The 17,662-nt window shown below is 48.2% G+C and overlaps 2 protein-coding genes across 3 annotated transcripts; one reads left to right on the top strand and one right to left on the bottom strand.

Moving 5' to 3' along the window:
• Positions 1-6: 6 nt before the first annotated feature.
• Positions 7-12,953, top strand: KCTD13 (potassium channel tetramerization domain containing 13). Of its 2 annotated transcripts, none has more exons than XM_077760392.1 (6): positions 7-265; positions 1,569-1,738; positions 9,322-9,411; positions 9,501-9,553; positions 10,215-10,410; positions 12,175-12,953. In XM_077760392.1, exons 1-6 carry the CDS (start codon positions 22-24, stop codon positions 12,409-12,411), a joined length of 990 nt encoding a protein of 329 aa, XP_077616518.1. In that variant the 5' UTR covers positions 7-21; the 3' UTR covers positions 12,412-12,953. The 2 variants fall into 2 exon arrangements, with proteins under 2 accessions (XP_077616518.1, XP_077616519.1); XM_077760393.1 differs by lacking the exon at positions 7-265 and adding an exon at positions 276-848.
• On the bottom strand, positions 12,953-16,306 carry ASPHD1 (aspartate beta-hydroxylase domain containing 1). Its single transcript, XM_077760391.1, has 3 exons — positions 15,255-16,306; positions 13,900-14,013; positions 12,953-13,371 (listed from the first exon to the last, which is right to left on the bottom strand). The coding sequence occupies exons 1-3, from the start codon at positions 16,132-16,134 to the stop codon at positions 13,262-13,264; spliced, it is 1,104 nt and encodes a 367-aa protein (XP_077616517.1). The 5' UTR covers positions 16,135-16,306; the 3' UTR covers positions 12,953-13,261.
• Between the last annotated feature and the right edge of the window lie 1,356 nt (positions 16,307-17,662).

Genomic DNA, 17,662 nt, shown 5'->3' with positions numbered 1-17,662 from the left:
CGCCGCCACCCACCCCCCGGCATGTCGGCCGAGGCCTCGGGCCCGGAGGCGGCCGAGGCCCCGTCCCTGGAAGCGCCTAAGCCCTCGGGTCTCGAGCCTGGCTCCGCCGCCTACGGTCTGAAGCCGCTGACCCCGAACGGCAAGTATGTGAAGCTGAACGTGGGCGGCTCTCTGCACTACACCACGCTGCGCACCCTCACCGGACAGGACACCATGCTCAAGGCCATGTTCAGCGGCCGCGCAGAGGTGCTCACCGATGCGGGAGGTACGCCGCGCCGCCGTTGCCTGTGTGGTCCTCCATCCTCCAGATCCCGGTCCTGCCTTTCTTCGCCCGGCCTCTACCCCCTTTCTCGTCTCTGTCGTCGAGTCAACTCTTTTCACCTCTCTCCAGCCCCACATCCCGTCTTCTCTCCCCTTTCTCATTCATAATACCCCTCCTCCCTCGGTCCTTCACCCACAGCAGTAACCAACATTTCTGGAACATCACCGCCCCCCGCAACAGGTGCTTTGGTTAAGTGATTCAACGTGTCGCTTCAGAATTTTTATTCTCCCTCCCCTCCAGTTCTCCCACCCTTTACTCCTCAGCTCAGACGACTTGGGAACCAGCCCTGCTGCCAGCAGCGCCCTTCCAGGCAGCTTCCTGTTCCTCCCAACTGCCCAGCCTTACGTTTGCCTCTCTACCTCAGCACTGCTAACAACCCGCCGGGAGGAGGTGTCTCTTTGTGTGTTCCCCTAACACAGGTCCCTGTACACTCTGGGGATTCATCTGTAAATGCAGATTGTAGAAAAAGGCCGCTTTGGGTTTGCCAGGGACACCAGAATGGAGGGTGGACAGTTCTGTTTGGCAGGTGAACCTTACCTTCTTACCTTGACTTCAGGGTTGGATGGCACATGCCCAGGTGGAACCTTAAAATTTTGGGGGGGGAGGGGTGTGGTTTAGAGGGATATAACAAGGATTGTAAGAGCAGGGAAATTAAAATTTGAGAGGTGTAGTTCAGTCTTCAAATATCTGAAGTTGAAGAATGTATTTATTCAGCAAGTATCTGTAAAGTGCCCGAGATACTTTGGTAAATGAATCAAACAAGATTAGTCTTGGGGACTTTACTTTCTTGTGGGGGCAGGAGGAAAAATAATAAGCAAGTACGCATGCGAAAAAATACATGTACTTGTAGATAGTAATATGTTCAATGAATAATATAAAGTTTAAAATGGTAGTGAACTAGAGGATGGGTTAGACATTTTAATTCAATAAGGTGGTCAGAATTAACACCACAGGTTAGAGTTTGTGGATATGGTAATCTGTAATAACTTCCTCATGGTGAGAACTTTTTCAACGGGGGACAGACTTGGAAGGCAGTTAATTCTCTGTGTCTACATATGTTAAAAAGGGACCTATGGGAGAACTCACTGGAGATTTTTTTTAAAGGGATTTTTTTGGGGGATGGCAGAGGTTGAAGACAGATCAGTATTCAGACTTGAAGTGGAAAAATCTGTTTTTCATAGAATTTTAGTAGCTCCGGAGTCACCTGCAAAGCCAGCCTTCCTCCTGCCTCTCTCCACCCCACCAGGTTGGGTGCTCATTGACCGGAGCGGCCGCCACTTTGGTACAATCCTCAACTACCTGCGGGATGGGTCCGTGCCACTGCCCGAGAGTACCAGAGAGCTGGGGGAGCTGCTAGGAGAAGCGCGCTACTACCTGGTACAGGGCCTGATTGAGGACTGCCAGCTAGCACTGCAGGTGAGGGTCCCTGGGTCCCACCCTATGCCCATGTCCCCAGGAGAGCTGTCCAAGCAGTTAGATACTAGGACATTAAAAAAGAGAGAGGGAAGAGGCATATGGGGTACCGTCCAGAGACGCTGCCTGTGGCCTGGCTGTAACTAGCCATGACTGCAGAAAATTTGGGGGTGCTTTCCACTATATCCCTGCTGCCTCAAGAAGGACCTCCTTCGCCACCTTGTGCCAGGACTACTGCAGTTGTTAAATGACTGCTGTCTCCTTGCTGTTCCCACCTGGCTAATTGAACTCTCACGCTACCACCTGAGTGATGATCCTTAAACACAATCCCAGTCTATTCTCCTCCTTGCTCAGAAATCTTAAGTAACTCCATGGGCCACTAGGAAAAAGAAAATTCTAAATTTAAACTAGAATGTAATGACCTGTGTGATTTGGTTCTGTCTTGGGAGACAGCATTCCACCTCCAGCCAGGTTTGGGTTTTTTTTTTTCTTTTCTTTTTTTAATGAAATCCTAGAAGCAGAACTGCTTCCAACACAACAGGTTGGGGGTTCCAGAGCCCCCAGCTGCTGGGCTTCTCTTCTCTGGATCTCTTAGGATTCTGAGGAGAAGAGCTTAGAAAGCATAGCCAGGACCTGTGGGTTAAGTGTCACCTCTTCTACCGCTCACCGAGTGACCTTGATTGAGTCAGTTTCTACCTCTGGCATTCTGTCCTCATGTTCCAAAAGATAGGGAAACAAGAAAAATATGTACAGTGTAGTAAGTTTTACATAAGCCTTTTTTTCTGTTTTACTTTTACAATGTTAAAAATGTCCTTTCTTTTATGATACAATATTAATAGGAGATTATGAGGCTTTTTTTTTTTTGAGGCTTTTTTTATGCCCTGTATGTATTAAAAAGTGGCATCTATGAACAACTTTCTGTTGTCTTGGTGAATACTTCTCGAAATCCAAAAATAATAGAGTTCCTTTGGGCAATATCCATGTTTTTCAAACTGCATCCCATAGAAGAAAAATGCATTTTATACTCACATATATATATATATAACTTAAATAAGAGTTTTATAAAATGATATTTAGTGAAATACACACTGATATATTCTGTTCTCTTTTTAATGCTCTTTGGGACCCATTAAACTTAGTTCATGACCTATTAATGAGTAACCACTGGCAGTTTGAAAAACATTACATTAGATGATCTTGAAAGTGGGTCCCTGCTCTGTAGTTCTACATTTCTCCAGTGTCACCTCACACCCACTGTGTGTCAGGAGCAATTCTGCTCTCTATTTGTGCGTACATCTTGTACCCCTGTTCGACATAAAGGAGAGAAGTGGGGGATGCATCTGAGGTGAAAGAGCCAGTAAGCTGCAGAGTTCCGATTCCCAGGTGCAGTGCTTTTCCCTCTGTGCTCCAGCTGCCTCCTTTCCAGATTTCCTTGACACCATTCCCATCCTCACCCCACTCAGAGTTTTCTTGTTTGGATTTGTTTTTGTTGTTAAGATTTGAGGATAGAGGATTGAGGTCATCATACTCCTCAGTGTGTGGTACTTAATCATTGGTGTATACAAATCTTTTCCCTTTTTATTTTTTCCCCCATCATTCCCAGTCCCTTGCCCATTTCCCTGTGACCCATAGATACCCCTCCAATTCCAATGTTTTGATACATATACTTGGATTATGCTTGTACCCCTGAAAAGCTAAAAGCATTGTTTTATGTATGTACGCGTTTTAAATTCCATAAATGGCATTGAGCTATGGATTGTGTTTTCTGTTTCTTAATTCAACACTTTTTTCAAGATCTATTCATGTTGCTATATGTACATTTAGTTCTTTACTTCTGACTGCTGCACAAGAATCTATGGTGTGTATTCACCATATTTTATTTATACATTCCCCTGAGGTTGGAGACCTAGATTGCCTCCTACTTCCTTCCCCTACAAATAGTGCCACCTGCCACTGTGAGCATCCTTATACATGTGCCCTTGTGGGTCCCGGGCCAGGGTTTCTTGTTTTTGGGAGTCACAGAACACATACAAATGAATTTCAGCAAGTATCATCAGATTAATCTCTCCCACTTTATACTTTTGGTCAGCAGGGCATAAGGGATCTCGTTTCTGCATATTTTCAACAACACGTGGCATCATCTAGTGTTCTAATTTTGTAAATCTGATTGGTATGGAGTGATCTCATTTTAATTTGCATGCCTCTGATTACTAATGAGATTGAACATCTTTTCATATGCTTACTCACTTTTTTGGTTTCCCCTTCTGTGAATTGCCTATTCATATTCTTTACCAAATTTTCTACTGAGTTTCCTATCTTTTTTCTTGTTGCTTTGCAGAAGATCCTTGCATATTTTAGTTTAGTTCCTAGTGAAAATTAAGCCCTAAGGCATGTATTGTACGTAATAAATTTATTCTCCTTCTGTGCATCTAGAATGGTACTGTTTGCCTATCATCCTTGGAAGAATTGAGAAAATAGTTACTCAAATTATTTATTTGCTGGGTTTTGTGATTTGGGTGAGGAGTCCTAGTTGTCTTTCAGATAATTTCTAGTCAGTTTTAATTGTGGCCAATGTTTTCTCTTGAAATGTCATCTGTCTGTGGCATCTGTTGTTGAACAGAAATCCTTGGTTTTTTTTTATTATAAGTAACCATTTGTTATTTTTAAAGCAATATATATATGTATTGTAGAAATTTAGAGAACACAGATAATCAAAAAAATAAAAGCACCAAATATCCTTCCAGGTCTATTCGTGTGTGTGTGTGTGTGTGCATGTGCGCGCACCAAAATACAGTCATGCTGTATGTGNCGTGTGTGTGTGTGTGTGTGTGTGCGCGCGCGCGCGTGTGTGTGCATGTGCGCGCACCAAAATACAGTCATGCTGTATGTACTGTTTTGTAATCTGTTTTTTTTTGTTTGTTTGTAATATTTGCCATCTTTCCATGTCAATAAAATTTTTTCTTAGCTAACATCCAGGGAATATACAAATTTCTCATTTGTTCCAGAAACATCTTTTACAGCTGATTCATCTAAACCAGGACCCAGCCTAGATCCTTGCATTACATCTGATTATTATGTTCTTTAAGTGTTCTTCCAACTGAAAACCATCCCAGTTTGTTCATGCTGACTTGTTAAAGAGACCACCAGCTGTCCTGCACAATGACCCACTTTCTACATTTGTGTGGTTGTTCAGCTGTGGTGTCATTTGGTTTGTTACTCTACCCTATTCTGAGTTTTCTGTAAACTAGACAGTAGATTTAAAGGCTTGATACTAAACATTTTGGTTAGAATACCTTTTAGGTAGTTTTATATATTTCATACTGTGTTATATGGAGTGATCCATAATATTGTAACTATGACCCATTATTGGTAATGCCTAGAATTGGCCCCTAGATTCAGGTGATAATGGTTTGATCCCTCCATTATAGTTACAATTCCTTGATGCCACTATAAACCAATCTGTGTAATGTTTATGCGCTTTGTGAATGGCTGTTCTCTTATCAGCCACACACCAGTTGAGAATCCTTATCTGAATCAATAATTTCATTAGGGTTGTAGAATAATTCTAATTCTAATTATTCCTTCAACATTATTACTTGGGATTATTCATAAAGTCATGGTTTCCATTGTTAGCTGGAGAAATTCCCGATTTTTTTTTAACGTGTTTTGTTTTTTTTTTAGAGAGAGAGAGAAACAGTGTGACTGGGGGAGGGACAGAGAGAGAGGGAGAAACAGAATCCGAAGCTGGCTGCAGCCTCTGAGCTGTCAGCACAGAGCCTGATGTGGGGCTCGAACTCACAAACCATGAGATCATGACCTGAACCAAAGTCGGCTGCTTAACCGACTGAGCTACCCAGGTGCCCCAAGAAATCTTGTTTTTAAAGTCAAATTCCTCCCCCCCCTTAATTTCCCCCCTTAATGGTATATCCTTTTAGGGTCTTGCTTAAAAATGTTTGTTGTTTTTTTTTCCATTCTACATCTTTTATTAGCTTTATAGTTTTATCTTTCATATATGGGTCTAAATGGAATTCCCTATTATAAATATAAATTATGAAGGGATTTAACTATTTTTTGTCCTCCATAGAGTGAGCTAGTTTTCCCAATGCCACCTACTAAATATTCTGTGGTAGCCAGTGTCTAAGATACCCACCAGCAATTCTTCCTCCTTATGTAGGCTCTTGTTTAGTCCCCTCGCACTCTGAATAGGGCTGACCTATGTAACCAGTAGGATATTGCAGAAGTGATAGTGTGTGACTTCTAAAGCTAAGTCATAAAAGACATTGCAATTTCCGCCTGTATCGAATCACTCAGTCTGGGGGAAGCCAGCTGCCACATGAGCACAAGGGAGAGTTTACCCAGTAAGGAACTAAAGCTCCCTGCCAAACAATAGCCAGCACAAACTCTCAACCATATGGGTGAACTATCTCAAGCAGATTCTCTAGGCCCAGTCAAGTCTTCAGTCCTGGCCAACGTCTGGACTCCAACTTCATGAGGTGGTTCCTGGGCCAGGACCACCCAGCTAAGGTGATCTCAAGTTCCCAGTCCACAGAAACTGTATGCGATAATAAATGTTTATTGTTTTAAGTTGCTAAATTTATAGTAATTTGTTACCCAGCAGTAGAGACAGATTGGGTATCTGGAGTGGGGTTCTGTGGTAACAAAACTCTAAAATGTAGGAGTGGCTTTAGAACTGGGAAGTGGGTACAAGTTGGCATGACTTTGAGAAGAATATTAATAAAAGCCCAAAGAGCTTTAAAGGGTCTGTTCACAGAAATCTGATGACCTTGGAGTAGGCTGGTGGGGTGAAAATGGTACTAGAAACTGGTGTAAAGGGAATCCTTGTTATGAAGTGGCAGAAGCTTAACGATACTGTCTCCTATACAGTAATGTAGAAAGTGGAAAATGTACCTAATGATCTGGATGATGTAGCTAAAGAGGTTTCCAGAAAGAATGTTGAAGGTGCCACCGGGTTTATTGTTGCTGGTAGTAAAATAGAAGAGGAGAGAGTGAGCAAGAGGAAAAACAATTGAAGACAAAGGAGCCAAGTATTACAGGGTTTGAAAATCCCCAGCCTTTCCAGGTAATGCATGATGTTAAAATTAACAAATGGCTTCCAGGCAAAGATCAAATATAGGGCATTCTCAGTAAAACATGATCTAAAGATGAAACTGAGGATATGATTGTAAATCCTTTGTTGAGACTTCAGAAATATCCAAGAAGATGCCTCAGAGAACCTTTTAATCAAATAATAGTGCTTCTAAGAAGCTTAAGGGTGTTGCCCCTCTGCAGTCTCAGCACAAGCCCAGAGTACAGAAGAGCTTATCTCACAAAGATTTGTGAATGTGGCATTTGTCTAATGAACTGAACCCCAAGACTCACTAGACACCCATTAAGTTTTTAAGAGAATTATACTAGCAGAAACACTGCCAGCTTGGACCAAAAGTGACAGACCGTGCAAGATCTTTAGACCCCCAGAATTCTACCAGCAGGAAACCATGGAGCTGCAACCATGGATTATCTTTCATGGAAGAGGAAGGATGACTCAGGGCAGAGCCAAGAGCCATAGAGAATCATTTCTGGACAAGAGTAGGCGTCAGAGAGCTCCCAACATTCACCCAACTGCATTACAGAATTGGTATGAAACAGTGACTTCTGTGGGCCACCTCCCTCCTCCCCAACGTTTTGAACAAGAGTGCCCTGGTGATTGTGCTGATGCCGGTCCGCTGCGTAGTAGGTGTATGGGAGAGACCAGTGGTCTCTTTAGTTTCTAGGTCTTTAGATCGAGTGGAAATGCACTTACGGAACATAGTTAAGGCACTACACCTAAGGAGCCTCATCCCAGCCTACACTGACTTAGATAACAAAATTCTGTACTTCAAGTGATGCTGTAATGGGGTAAGACGTGGGGGGGATCTTGGAAGGGAAGGAGTGTGTTTTTCAATGGGAAGGATTTGAATCAAAGGAGCCAGAAGGTGGCCTGTAGAGTTAGCCCCCAAGTCAGTCCCCAGTGATTCTTCTTCCCTAGTATTCATTCTTTTATGTAGTTTCCTTCCACGCTGAACAGAGCTGACAAAACTCGGTCATGAAAGACATTGAGCCTGTCACCTTTGTCTCTCGGATCATCTGCTCTGGAGAAGCCAGCTGCCATGTTGCAAGGACATGCAAGCAACCCTATGGAGAGGTCCAGATGACAGGGATGAGATGTTTCCTGCCAACAGCCAGCGTGAACTGGCCAGTCCTGTGAATAAGTTTTCTCAGACACAAATCCTCCAAATCAGGCATGCCTTCAGATTCCTGCCTCATTGGGTGACTTGACTACAACCTCAAGAGAAACCCCTATGCCAAAATGACCCAGCTAAGCCACCCCTGAATCCCTGACCCACAAACACTAAGATAATAAATATTTATTGTTGATTTAAGCTCCTAAGTTTGGGGATAGTTCGTTACACAGCAATAACCAATACATACTTCATGCTTGCCCCCACTGATATGTGGTGTCTTCTTTATAAATATGTTTTCATATATATACCAGCCTGTTTCCAAACTCTCTGTTGTGTTCCATTGGTTTCTTGTTTGTTCCCCCAAACCAAAACCATAACCATGTTTTTTTCTTCAGTATGGCTTTGTAGGATAATATGTGATAGTGTCAGTTTTTCCTCTTGGTTCTTTTTAGAAATTGACCTAAGTATAGGCTTTTATTTTTCCATAATAATTTTAGAAAAAGTTGTATCAGTTTTTTGTTTTTTTTTTTAATGTTTGTTTGTTTTGAGAGAGAGAGCACAAGCCAGGGAGGGGCAGAGAGGGAGGGGAGAGAGATTTCAAGCAGGCCCAATGCAAAGATCAAACCTGCGAACTGGGCAAGACAATGACCTGAGTTGAAACCAAGAGTCAGACGTTTCACTGACTGAGCCACGCAGGTGCCCCATTTTAAAAAAATCTTCTGGAGTTTCTGGTTAAGAAAGAGATCTTCTGGTTGAGAGAGGTGAAAGGGGTTTTGGCATAAGAATTCTTAGAAAAGAGGAAAGAAGCCCATGTATCTGGTTTTGCCTCAGACCTCATCCTACCCAACCAGGTTCATTTAGTTAGCAGACACTGAGCATCCACTGTGTACTAGGACTCCCTAGGTGAGAAGAGACCAGATCATAAGCAAACATACCCAAAAATGAAAAAATGTAAAGAACTAAGAGCCACGAGGAATGAGCTGCTAATGTGAAAAGGAGGTAGAGGAGGCTGCTTTAGTCAGGGTGCTTCAGGAGATAGACCAGCACCCTCTGAGGGGTACTGTTTGAGTTATCTGAATGGTACGCAGGGGCCAGCCCTGCACACAACAGTGTAGACCATTCCAGGCAGTGGGAACAGCAAAGGGCTGGGTAGGCACAAGGAACAGGCCATGGGTGAGGCTGAAGCCCAGCAAGCAGGGAAGAGTAGTAGAGAGGAGATCAGAGAGGTTGGATCCTGCAGAGCTTTGTGAACCACTAAGGAGTCTGAATATTTTTTCCCAATGGCAGCAAGCAGCTTTTGAGCTTTTAAGTGGGGAAGTGAGTGACCTTGGTTGTGCTGTTAATCACCTTCCGCTTCTTCTCCAGCAAAAAAGGGAGAACCTGTCCCCGCTGTGCCTCATCCCCACGGTGACATCTCCCCGGGAGGAGCAGCAGCTCCTGGCCAGCACCTCCAAGGTGAGGCCCCTGAGCCCTGTAGGGTGGAGGCTGGGGGCCTCTCCCTGCAGCCTGACCCCCACCCTTCTCCATGCTCTCTCCACCAACAGCCCGTGGTGAAGCTCCTGCACAACCGCAGTAACAACAAGTACTCCTACACCAGGTGATCACCACCACGGGGCGGGACGTGCACTGGGTGGAGTCCTGGACTCAAGTCCAGCCCTGGTCTGGGCCCGGGGGAGGGGCAGAGGGACAAAGAGAATGCCTGCCTGGAACCCTGGAAGAGGGTTCCAGCTCTGCCCACTGGGGACTTTGGGCAGGTCATTTTCACTCCTGAGCTTCAGTGTGATCACTGGTAAAAAGGCGAGGATTAGATGATAACGGCTTGCGTTTACTAAGTGTTTTTTCATAGCAGGCATTGCTGTCAGTGCTTCACAGATGTTAACTCCCATCCTCACAGTTGTTTGAAGTCGGTACTGTGGTACTGTTGCGATCTCCATTTTACAGATGAGGGAACTGAGGCACCAAGAAGTGAAGTAACTTTCCTGGTGTCACTCAGTTAAAAAGTGGCTGGTCTAAGACATGAGGTGAAGCAGCCCAGCCCCAGGGCATGCACCGGTAGCCACTCTGCTGTGCTGGGATTTGCTCTGCAGATGCTGGTCCTCTCTGAGGCACACTTAGCCTGGCCCCAGGGGTGGAGGAAGCTCCCAGGTGGGCACCAAACCCCTGGGCATGACCAGAGTGCTGGGTAGGGGGGTCCGTAAGTTGGGGAAACAGTGGGCAGGAAGCCAGTGTACTGAGGCCTCCTGACCCCTGGTCCTCAGCACTTCAGATGACAACCTGCTTAAGAACATCGAGCTATTTGACAAACTGGCCCTACGCTTCCACGGGCGGCTGCTTTTCCTCAAGGATGTACTGGGGGACGAGATCTGCTGCTGGTCCTTCTACGGCCAGGGCCGCAAAATCGCCGAGGTGTGCTGCACCTCCATTGTCTATGCCACGGAAAAGAAGCAGACCAAGGTCAGAAGGGGTTCAGAGCCTGATCAGGGAGGGCTGTGGTGGTGGGCAGCACCAGGACCCTGGATTGGACAAAGGCAGCTCAGCAGACCAGGCAGCGGAAAGTCCATTACTGGGAGCCAGGAGCCGTAGTTCCAAGCTCCGGAGTCTTTTGTAACCTTGGGCAAGTCACCTGACTTCTGTGGGCCTCTCTTTCTCTGCCATAAAATGAGGGCGTTGCATTGCAGTGGGATTCTTTACCTAGGCCATTTGTGTTTCCAGGCCATCTGGAAGTGGTTTGCAAGTTTGGGAGTGTGTATGCGTCTTTCCATGTAGAAGGACCATAGTTGTTAAGAATCTCAGAAGGGTCCATGACCCAAATAGTTTCTTAAAACCTCAGGACCTTAGAACACACAAGTTTCTTAGAACAAGTGCATTTATAATTCCTTAGTCATTAACATGGCAGTCATCAGCAGATAACTTCCTGAGCACCTACTCTGCACTAAGCATTGCACCAGACGTGAAATCTAGGTGAGCGAAATGCCTGGTAATGTACCAGCCCTTATGTCATCCACTTCCTTCTGGCCTTGATATGAGGGAAGTGCCTCAGATACACAAGTCTCTGAGCCCCCAGTGCTATCTCATACCTCCCCACCTTTGCACACACTATTCCTCTTCTTGAACTATTTCCTCATCCCCATCTGCCTAATGAACTTGTGCTTAATCTTTAAGACACAGCCAAGCACAGCTTTCTTTGGGACAGACACCTTCGCTCATGAACTTTCAACCCCTCAAACCCAAAGTTGATCATAATTCCTTCTTAGTCAGCATCAGGCAGAGGCAGGGTAGGGGGTTGTTACATCAGCAGCAACGGGTTAGCTTCTTGAGAGTAGGGGTCTATCTCTTCTTCCTATCTCTCTAGTACTAGACAGGCACTTACCACACAGTGAAAGCTAGGAAACACTTACTGATTGCATGGATGGATGGATGGATGGATGGATGGATGGATGGATGGATGGATGAAAGACCAACCCAACTTCCAAGAAGTTTCCACTGTAATAGGAGAGACAAGAAGATAAACCAGTAATGAGAATGTAGGTTGTTAAGAGTTAGTTATATCCTCCAGGCCACACAGAGACCCTCTGTCACCTCCTCACTTGACTCCTTTCTACTCTTCTCTGCTGCCTCTTTCCTGCCGATAGTCAAATACACACTCTACTAAGTGCACTCGTGCCCCAGAGCTCTTGCTGTTGCCTGTTCCCGACTGCTCTTTCTCGGCTTGTCCCACCTGGCTTGTTCCCTCCCCTTTGACTCTTGGTTGAATGTCACTTTTTCAACAAGACCTTCTCTGAACTCCCTTTCTAAAATTGTAACATTCCTGGCCGTAACCATGCCCACCCCTTTTTATTACATGTATGTTTGGGTCCTCCCCCTAGAATGTAAACTCCCTGCAGTCAGGAACTTTATTTAGTTCACTGCTATCTTCTCAGTGCCTAGAACAACCTCATACAGTGCAATCACTCAGTAAAAACTTGTCAAGTGAAAGAACATACCAAGAGACTTGGCAGCAAATAGAGAAAACAAATAACTCTGCCTGACTTCAGAGCTGGACCTTGAAGGATAAGTATGACTTTAATGAGTAAAGAATTTGCAGAGAAAGTAGTCCAGGCCAAAGAACCTGAGATTGCAAAGGCTCAGGGGGGTGTAAGTGCAGTACTAGCTGGGGGAGGGGCACGTCTGTGTAACTGGATCAGAGGGTAGGAGCTGGGGGCTGCTGGCCTTTTGCAGGTGGAATTCCCAGAGGCCCGGATCTTTGAGGAGACCTTGAACATCCTGATCTACGAGACTCCCCGGGGCCCAGACCCAGCCCTCCTGGAGGCCACAGGGGGTGCAGCTGGAGGTGGTGGGGCAGGCCGAGGGGAGGATGAGGAGAACCGAGAGCACCGTGTCCGCAGGATCCATGTCCGGCGCCACATCACCCACGACGAGCGTCCTCATGGCCAACAGATTGTCTTCAAGGACTGACCTTTGACCTTTCTCCCTGTTTTCCTCTTGCCACTGGAACCCAGTTCCTCTCTCTTTCCCTCCCTTTCCCATACCTTTGCCCCGGCTTTGCTGGCCAAGTCGTGGGCCCTCCTGTCCCTTCATTGCATGGTACAGTTCACTGTGGCCCTTTTCCATTCCCACCTCACTGCTAACAGCCGGTACATTCCAGCCCCCTCCCTAGGTCAGAGCCCTTCAGAAGGCCTGCATTTGTTCCCTTATCCCATTCTTGTCCCGCTCTTCCCTCACCAGCTGGTTTAGAGTGATTTAGAACTCCCTCTCTCCCTCTCTCTCTCCGTTTCTCTCTCTCTCTCAGCACATTGTATATGCCAAAGTGTCAAGCCAGCCCTTACTGACATCCACCGTGTTCTGAGCCACCTCCCCACCGCTGTGCAGGGTAGTTTCCCTCCCTCCTCCTTAACTTTGTACTAGGCTGGCCTGGGCTTGCACCAGCTCAGCCATCTTCTCAATCTATTTCATATTATTTATTTTAATTTTCTATTAAATTATTGGAATAAAGTTGAGTTGAGGGTCTGGTGCTGGCTCCAGGGGAGAGGACTGGGGAGATGGCTTGTGTTAAGGAGGTACTTGGCTAGTTGGATGGGAGAGGACAGGAACTCCTGCCCAAAGCCTTGAGCTGTGCTGGTAGCTAGGAAAAGGTAGTCAGGAGTTAGGAGAGGATTTAAAATCTGTATTTCAGTGTTGGCTGCTCCGTTCCCAACCTCACCCCCCACCCCCCTCCCCGCAGTGGAGAGGAGGTCCTGGCTACCACTCAAGCCATCCCTGAGTGTAGCATCTCTCCAGCCCAGATGTCTGAAGGGAGCCCGTTCCTTCAAGGGTCTGGTGTGAAGACAAAGTCAAGGGCCTGGCGCTCAGCCCCAGCCACGTTGGGGTGCCAAAGGTCCACGATGAAGACCACTCGAGGCCCATCTTCCGGGGAACCTAGGGCACATGGGGATGGAGACAAGAGAGCGGCTGACATTAATTACTCATATGCCAGAGCACTTGCCACATAACTCGTAACAGCAAACACTTCATAAACAAGGCCAGGTACTGTTCTAACCCCTTATATGTGTTAACTCTTAATCATCAAAGCAAACTGAGAGTACCATGATTATTCCCATTTTATACAAAGTAACTGAAGCACAAAGAGATTAAACAACTTGCCCAAGGTCACACAGCTAGTCAGTGCCAGGAGTAGGATAGGAACCCAGGTGGTCCAGGCCCAGGGTCTTGTGCTCTTAACCACTTTGCTATGCACCTACATTAACTTACTTAGTCCTTGCAGTCACCCGATAAAGAAGGTGATTGCCTCATTTCACAGGTGTTTGGGGTTGTTATATGACTCGTTCAAGGGCATGCAGCTGGAAAATGATGGTGCTAGGACAGGAAGCCCGTTGGGCTTGATTCCGCAGTCTTATTCCTTTCACTCAGTCTCTCATCCCTCCTAGCAGAGCGGGAGCCCATTACCATTATGAGCCACTGTGTGCAGGAACGAGTCGTCCACCAATAGACAGTGTCCCTCAGCCCAGCACTGGGGCTCGCCCCCAACCACCAGCTCACAGCCAGGAGGAATCTTCAGGCCTGTGGAAAGAGACCCGGGCATCCAACACCACTGCTTCCATCAAATGGGCCCACCCCATTCAGTCAAAATGCAGATTTGCAGGTCTTAAACACCCCATGTAGTGTCCCTCCTTGCTCTCTGGAAGGTGACCCAAATGTAAATACGATATAGTATAAACTGAAGTGCTGGGAGATACAGGAAAGGCAGTGCAAAGCACAATCTATTTGTTTCAGAGAAAAGGGAAGGCTCCCTGGAGGAAGTGACATCTTTTCTTGGGCTTCTGCCGGTTTAACTCAAGAACCTACTTAATGTGTGCAAGGTCCTCATTCGTATAATACTGATGGATCCACTTTGGCCCCAGGACCACAACACAGTAGAGTGCTGTGAGAAAAGTGAGCAGCGACTCAAATGATGGGGAATAGTTAGACCTCCCATAGGCGGTGCGGCACTTGAAAGTGGAGTCCTGAAGGCTGAGTAGGATTTTTTCCAGGAGGTGATAAAGGAGAAAGACATTCTAGGCTGAGGATAGCATGAACGTGGCATCTGTCAGGATCAGCCAGAAGGCTCCCATGATTTAACACATGGTGGGAGGGAAGGGAAAGAAGGAAACAGGTGGGAGATGAGGAGAGAAGGAATCTGGACTTGATCCTTGTGCTTTGAAGAGAAGGGCACATCAAACTGGTAGCACACAAAATGCTCTTAGGCAAAACAAGGTTTTAAGTAACACTACATTAAATAACAAAAATGTTTCCTTTTCCGTTTTCCTTCAGCCTTTAAAACATGAAGAAGAGAATCTCAGTTTTGTGCTACCATAACTTTAACACCCCACTAACACTGCCCCCTTCTAAAGGAAGAGAGTGGAGGCATCAGTCTCAGAGAGACTATTTAGCTAGAATTTTTAAAGGTTGCTTCTCTTTTTAAGTTAAAATTTGTTTTTATGAGTCCTTTCTATTTAGAGCAAGCAATACTGATTATCATTGTTCTATAGAGATTCCTTTTAAATAAGTAAGTGAGGCAAAATGTAGGGAGAATCAGTATCGAGAAAAACAGTACAGGTGGAAAATGACCATGGCAAAGCTTACGAAGATGGGTTGCAGGTAACTGAAACTCAGGAAATGCTGTGGGCAACAGGGAGTCAAAGAAGACTTCTGAGAAGAGAGGTATGATCAGAACCATAATGTAGAAAGCTCTAGTGGCAGAGAAGAGTCTGGAGGAAGAACTGTGGAGGCAAAGAGGTTGTCTATAGGCAGCATCTACTTACCCAGATGGCATCTGACCCGGGCATTGGTGGGCCCACAGCGACCCTCAAGCCGGGCCCCAGGCAGGAGGACAGAAAAGCCAGCATTGCCGAAGGTGTTGGCACTCATAAAACTCCGCAGCCCCCTCAGTGCCCGATAGGCCCCCGGGCACCGGCGGCAGTTGCTGGGTTGGCACCGGCCTGCTTGGTACAGCAGGAGCTGGTAGCACCCAGGGGCCAGGGGTGGGGACCAGCCCCGAGGCAGAGGAGTTGTCCCTGAGAAGTCCCAGCTCACAGCCCCAAAGTCCCGCAAAATGGCAGGGAAGCTGCTCTCCAGGAGCTCCACATCATGCCGCTGGGCATCCCGTGGCACGAAGGGGACTGAAGGCAGATCTGGCAGGAAAAGCAGGCCTGGGCGCTGAATGCCCAGGACCCCTGGCCCTCCCCCAGGGCCTGGGCCACCTTGAGCTGCCCTCCTCACCCTACCCATGCCCGCCCAGGAGTAGCGCCTGGCATAGGCCCGCAGGCGACGGCTCACTAGGCCTTCTGTCCTGGGTCCTTCCCCAGGCTCCCCAGAGCTCCCTGGGCTTGGCCTGCCAGTTACAGAGCATCCCCTAGGCCCTCCGCTGACACCCCCAGGCCGACTCCCAGCCCCCAGGGCCTGCATGTCTTGGGAGCCCAGACGGTAACAGTACCAGAGGAAAAGGGAAGTGAGGGCTCCAAGGAGCAGGGTTAGGGCTGAGGAGGCCAGGGGCGACGGCCATGCAGGCATGATGGGCAGGGAGGCCCTGGCCAGGAGGCCTGGGGCATCTTCTAGACCCCAGTTCCCCTGTCCCCCCAGTTCTCCACCGGTTCCCTCTGTGGCTGCGCCAGGGTTACCCCCTGGGCTGTTTCCCCTCCACATTTCCCACTCTTGGTTCTGTCTCCTTCTGAGGTCTTCTCTTCGCCTTCTAGCTCCCTCTTTCTCGCCTCCTTCAAATACCTCCAACCCTCCTTTCTCTTTCTTCCCTTCTGTCTCTTCTACCTCTTTTTTCTCCTTCAACTCTGTCCTCTTCTCCCCCCCACCTTTCTCCTTCCGGCAGTTTCCTCTCTCCTTCAGCCTCTCCTTTCCCCACTCTCTCTGTCTCCCCCTCTCCTTTCTCCTGTCTTCCCTCTCCTCCCCCCGCGCCTCTTGTAGCTCTCCCTCCCTTCTAGCTTCCCCAGACAGCAGTTCCTACCCCACCTGGACCCGCAGCCCCGGGAACCCGCAACCAGTCGTCCTCCGCAGCGGCTTCTCTGTCTCCTTCCTCCCCCTTCTCCCCTTCTGCCCTCGCTTCTCATTCGACCCGACCCGCGGGTCTTTCTCCCTCTCTCCCTCTCTCCTTCTCCTTCTCCTTCTCCCTCTCCCTCTCTCCCCCCTCCCTTCCTCTCTCCTACTCGTTCCTTCCTTGGCTCCCTCTCTCCCTGACGTCACCCCTCCCCACAGTCCTCTCAGCTTAGCTACCCCCGCCCCNCCGGATTTGCCTCCCCGCCCCGACGGGGCGCCACGTGGGGCGCAGGGGGCACTGTGCCAACCTCCAGCCGCCCCGCAATGCGAAAAGAAGGGGCGGGGGCTGAGGGAGGGGCGTGGCAAGACAAGGGGCGGGGCGGGCGCGCGGACTGATGGACGTGGCCAGCGCTCGCGGACTGAGGACTGGGACGCTGCAGCCGGTCCACAGGTCTGCAGATTCCTTGACCAGTCGGCCTGTGACTCCCCTCCCCCTCCTCCTTCACTAGAGCCAGCCCCCAGCGGGAGCCTGATAGTGAGGGTGGCTTCAGCCAATCGCGGGCGGTGCGGGGGGCCGGGCCCGCTCGGGCTGGGCTGAGAAGAGCTGTCCGCAGGCTGGTGGTGCTGAAAAGGGCGCCCCAGAGGCGTTGTGAGAGAGACGAGGAGAAAAAAAAAATCAAAGTTGAAGCCGCCTGGGCCCTGGCCGGGGTCATGAATGTAAGGGAAGGGGTTTCCCCTCCCCAGATCCCGGCCTGTCGCCCCTTCGACTTCTCATAAACATGGGAACTTGCCATTCTCCTGGAGGAGGGGAGCCCATTTCACATGAGCTATAAAAGAGAAAAGGGAAATCCTGTGGGGGGTGGGGGTCCTGGATGTGGGTAGGGGGCATATTGGGGAGCTGAGCAAGCGTGAACCCAGCTGTGCCGCCTCTCGGCACCCTGGGAAGAGGAGATTCAGATTCCAGATGTGCTGGAAAGGCTGGGGGAAGAGGTTGTAATTACAGCTAGGACCAGAGTTTCCTTTGCCTCCCCTAGGGGCCGCGGGAGTGAGGATTACGGTCTGGCTCATGTGGTCCCTCCTTCCTCCATCTGCACTTCCTCCTTCTCCCTCACCCCCCCCCCAACGTCGCCCCCAAATAAATCCCGGCCCCTCCCTTCGCCCGTCCCCAGGATCTGACGTGGGTTCG

The sequence above is a fragment of the Crocuta crocuta genome, unplaced genomic scaffold (genome assembly GCF_008692635.1).
Source record: "Crocuta crocuta isolate KB4526 unplaced genomic scaffold, BGI_CrCroc_1.0 scaffold73, whole genome shotgun sequence".
Lineage (NCBI taxonomy): Eukaryota > Metazoa > Chordata > Mammalia > Carnivora > Hyaenidae > Crocuta > Crocuta crocuta.
The sequence above is the reverse complement of the archived record's forward strand: the minus strand, read 5'-3'. Positions and strand labels throughout refer to the sequence as shown.